The following is a 5000-nucleotide window of genomic DNA, read 5'->3' as shown; positions in this document are numbered from 1 at the left end:
CGAGAGTAGCTTTTATTCAATTAATGCATCAAAAATTCAAAATTACAAAAATACTATGCTTTTTATGATTTTAAGGTAGTTATATGTAAAAGGTAGATAATATAGTACTAAAAGAATAAAAATAAAGCATACCCCAATTTTCGCAAAGCAAATAATTTGAAATCAACCATAGAATTTAAAACGCCAAATTTAGCTAAAATATTCCCATGTCCGCTGAAAATACGTTGTTAGCTAATCATAAGCCCATATATATATATATATATATATATATATATATATATATATATATATATATATATATATATATATATATATATATATATATATCAACCCTCTATAAAAATGTGCCTTGTCATATATATATATATATATATATATATATATATATATATATATATATATATATATATATATATATTATATATATATTTATATGTGTGTGTGTTGAGATAATAATGATAGAAATATCACGTAAATACAGAAAAAGAGCAGCATAAATACGACTAAATCAAAGTACAAGATATTCTATCAATATGTAAGAGAGAGGACATGGGCAGGACATACAATGAGAATGACATACATTATATATATATATATATATATATATATATATATATATATAATATATATATATATATATATATATATAAATATAAATAGAAGAGAGAGAGAGAGAGAGAGAGAGAGAGAGAGAGAGAGAGAGAGAGAGAGAGAGAGAGAGAGAGAATATATATATATATATATATATATATATATATATATATATATATATATATATATGTGTGTGTGTGTGTGTGTGTGTGTGTGTGTGTGTGTGTGTGTGTGTGTGTGTGTGTGTGTGTGCAAACATTCTCTATCGAGTTATAATAACAACAATACAATGAAGTTGTAATTCTCCCACGTTTGAATTACGGTCTGCTCTTACCCCTTCCCAAAATGCCTGAAGCGAGTTACTAATTACGACCCCCGAAATATAGCATAAACTGTTAGATTTTAATTAATGAGTTAACATTTCCGAATCTATATTGGATAAGTTTTCCAAAAAATTAAAATAGTTTATCAGGTTAAGAAGATTATGTCGTGAGTGTGTGTGTGCGTGTGTGAGTGTTTAATATATATGCAAGGAAATAATCTATCCTTTAGTAATGTCTCTCACAACATGGAAGGCTTTAACAAATGAAAACATTCCCCTGCTTTAGTGATTCAAAGAGCTTCTTATCCAGGTCTTCTAAGTAGTTTCCTATCCTTGTGTTCTGGCTAGCTCACTCTCCACGTCTTCTAAGTCTTGCAATTCAAGTGTCTCTGGTCTTTCATTCAAGGTAGTTTCCTATCCATGTATTCTAAGTAGCTTCCTATCGCTATGCATCAAGTTACTCCCTATCAATGTATTCTAAGTAGCTTCCTATCGTTATACATCAAGTTACTTCCTATCAATGTATTCTAAGTAGCTTCCTATCCCTATACATCAAGTTTTCCTATAAATGTATTTTAAGTAGCTTTCTATCCCTATACATCAAGTAACTTCCTATCAATGTATTTTAAGTAGCTTTTTACCCATGTACTTTAAGATGCTCCCTATTCATGTATTCTAAGCAACTTCCTATCGATGTATTCTAAGTAGCTTCCTATCCCTTTACATCAAGAAACTTCCTATCAATGTATTTTAAGTAGATTTTTAGCCATGTATTTCAAGATGCTCCATATTCATGTATTCTAATTATCTATTTATCTATGTATTCTAAGTAGCTTCCTATCCATGAATTCTAAGTATCTCTCTATCTATGTATTCTAAGTAGCTTCCTATCCATGATTTCTGAGTATCTTTCTATTTATGTATTCTAAGTAGCTTCCTATCCATGAATTCTAAGTATCGTTCTATCTGTGTATTCTAAGTAGCTTCCTATCCATGAATTCTAAGTATCTTTCTATATATGTATTCTAAGTAGTATCCTATTCATTCATTCTTAATAGTTTCCTATCAATGTATTCTATGTAGTTTCGTAGCCATGTGTTCTAGGTAGCTTCGAATATATGAATTCTATGTAGCTTGCTATTTTTGTATCCTACCTAGCTTCCTGTCCATATATTATAAGTATTCTCCTATTCACGTATTCTCAGTTACTTCCTATCAATGTATTTTAAGTAGCTTGCCATCCATATACTCTAAGTAGATTCCTATTCCTGTATTCTGAGTAGCTCCCTACCAACGTAATTTAAGTAACTTCCTATCCAAGTATTTTAAGTAACTTACAATTCATGTATTCTAAGAAGCTTCCTATCCATGTATTATAAATAGCTTCCTATCCATGTAACGCAAGTAGCTTCCTATACATGAATTCTAAGTTGGTTCCTATAAGTGTATTTCAATTAGCTTCCTATTAACATATCTTAAGGAACTTACTATCCATGTATCCTATGTAGCTTTCTTTGCATGTATCTAAAGTAGCTCCTTATTCATGTATTTAAAGTAGCTTCCTATCCATGTATTCTGAATAGCTTCCTATCCATGTATTCTAAGTAGCTTCCTATCTATGTATTCTGAGTAGCCTCCTATCCATGTATTCTAAGTAGCTTCCCATTCTTATATTCCAAGTAGCCTCCTACTAATGTATTCTAAGTAGCTTCCTATTCGTGTATTCTAAGTAAAGTAGCTTGATTTCCTTTCAAGAACGATAGTTTCTGATTCAGTATCTTAACGGCAATACTTTATGATAAGGACTTTGCAATCTGAATCTCATTTCTTTGTTTGAACACCAACAGCATACGGGTTCATGAACTCGTAATGCGACAGAAGTGTGGGGGAGAGATAGAACTCGAAATATGAGGGATTAAATCAACCGTTGTTAGTGATGCGGAGAGGGGCCGAGAGGAGATCAATAACATTAATTAGATAACTCTCTTTTTTTTCAAATGTGCGATAGTTCGTGTGCGTATGTACGATGGCTCGTGCGCGTGAGTGCGCTTGATGCTATTCTTTTTAATTATGCAGACATTACTCTACAGGGACGTAATGCCTTCAGTGGGCCTGAAACGGTGCACTGCAGGCATATCTGGAGAGTCTTAGCTGCGTCCTCTCAGGACTAGCTACACCCACTTTTTAGCTTTCTATTTTACTTCTATTCATATATCTGAATGGACTCCTGAACCTTGACTCCGGATCATGTATCCGAAATTCCATACACCCATTCGTACGTTATTATTATTATCATTATCATTGGAAGCCAGGCGATAACCCTAGTTGGAAAATCAAGATGCTATAAGCCTAAGGGCTCCAACAGGGGAAAATAGCCCAGTGGGGAAAGGAAACAAGGAAATAAGTAAACTATAAGAGAAGAATAAACCATCAAAATGAAATATTAAATCAGACCCTTCACATATAAACTATAAAAACTTCAAAACAAAGAAGAGGAAGAGAAATAGGATAGAACAGTATGCCCGAGTGTACCCTCAAACAAGAGAACTCTACTCCAAGACAGTGGAAGCCCATGGTAAAGAGGCTATGGCTCAACCCAAGACCAGAGAACATTGGTTTGGTTTTGGAGTGTCCTTCTACTAGAAGAGCTGTTTACCATTGCTATAGTCTCTTCTACTCTTACCAAGAGGAAAGTAAGCACTGAGTAATTACATTGCAGATTTAACCCCTTAGCGAAGAAGTATTGTTTGGTAATCTTAGTGTTGTCAGGTGTATGAGAACAGAGGAGAATCTGTGAAGAATAGGCCAGATTATTCTCTTTATGTGTAGGCAAAAGGAAAATAAGTCTTAACCAGAGAGAAGGATCCAATGTAGTACTGTCTGGCCAACAAAGGACCCCATAACTCTCTAGCGGTAAGTGGCAACTTAGGAACAGCGCTTGTTCGAAGCAAAAATAAAAAAAAAAAGTATCACCAGTTTTGTTATATACTGTACATTAAGAATCTCCCATTCTCTCAACAGAACCCGGGGAAGCGTCAAGGCCTTCGATCGTGGACAAGCAACGCTCTGTGACAGTTCCTGAAGGGGATTCTCTCGTCTTACATTGCGTAGCCACTGGAACTCCTACACCTACGGTCAGGTATTATAATTTTCGATTATATTTTCTCGTCCTACTACTTTACTTTTCTCTTTTATTACTGTTAGTCATTTTTTGGGGTTATATATTAAACTTCTAATTCTCTTATTCTTTTTATTACTATTAGTCATGTTTGGATGGTAGATGAAAAAAAAATGTATTTTTGGGGTATATATTAAACTTCTAATTCTCTTATTCTTTTAATTACTGTTAGTCATTTTTGGGATGGTAGATGAAAAAAAATTTATTTTGGGGTTATATATTAAACTGCTAATTCTCTTATTTTTTATATTACTGTTAGTAATTTTTTGAATGGTAGATGAAAAAATGTAGTTTTGGGTATATATTAAACTGCTAATTTTCTTATTCTTTTTTTTTTTAACCGTTAGTCACGTTTGGATGGTAGATGGAGAGAAAATGTAATTTTGGGATAGTTATTAAGGTGATTGAACAGATATATGCAATTTTTTCGCTCACTTAGGTCAGTTGGAGATATATAAAAATCGCACACTCGACTTAAAAAATAAATCTCTAGATTAACATTTTGGTTTCATATATATTTCATTATTTACAAAACATATTTCACCTAAAGCTATAAGCACAAAAAAAGGTAATTATTTCTCTATGGTGCAAACTTACGAAATAAGATATCTATCTCTTAAAAGGTAGGTAGTAGGTTGGCCAGGGAACCAGCCACCCGTTGAAATACTACCGCTAGAGAGTTATAGGGTCTTTTGACTGGCCAGACTACTTCATTTGATCCTTCTCTCTGCTTAAGGCTCATTTTCCCTTTGCCTACACATACACCGAATAGTCTGGCCTATCCTTTACAGATTCTCCTCTGTCCTCATACACCTGACAACACTATGATTACTAGAGAATTCTTCTTCACCCAAGGGGTTAATTACTGTAATTGTTCAGTGGCTACTTTCCTATTGGTAAGAGTAGAAG

At 33.2% G+C, this 5000-nt stretch overlaps 1 protein-coding gene across 1 annotated transcript in view; it reads left to right on the top strand.

Moving 5' to 3' along the window:
• Window positions 1-5000, top strand: part of LOC137653175 (cell adhesion molecule Dscam2-like) — an 88494-nt gene that overhangs the window by 29564 nt on the left and 53930 nt on the right. Inside the window, exon 6 of the mRNA XM_068386558.1 lies at window positions 3935-4052. Within this exon, the coding sequence (XP_068242659.1) occupies window positions 3935-4052 (118 nt within the window). The remainder of the gene's footprint in view (window positions 1-3934; window positions 4053-5000) is intronic.

The sequence above is a fragment of the Palaemon carinicauda genome, chromosome 14 (assembly GCF_036898095.1).
Source record: "Palaemon carinicauda isolate YSFRI2023 chromosome 14, ASM3689809v2, whole genome shotgun sequence".
Taxonomy (NCBI): Eukaryota; Metazoa; Arthropoda; class Malacostraca; order Decapoda; family Palaemonidae; genus Palaemon; species Palaemon carinicauda.
The sequence above is the reverse complement of the archived record's forward strand: the minus strand, read 5'-3'. Positions and strand labels throughout refer to the sequence as shown.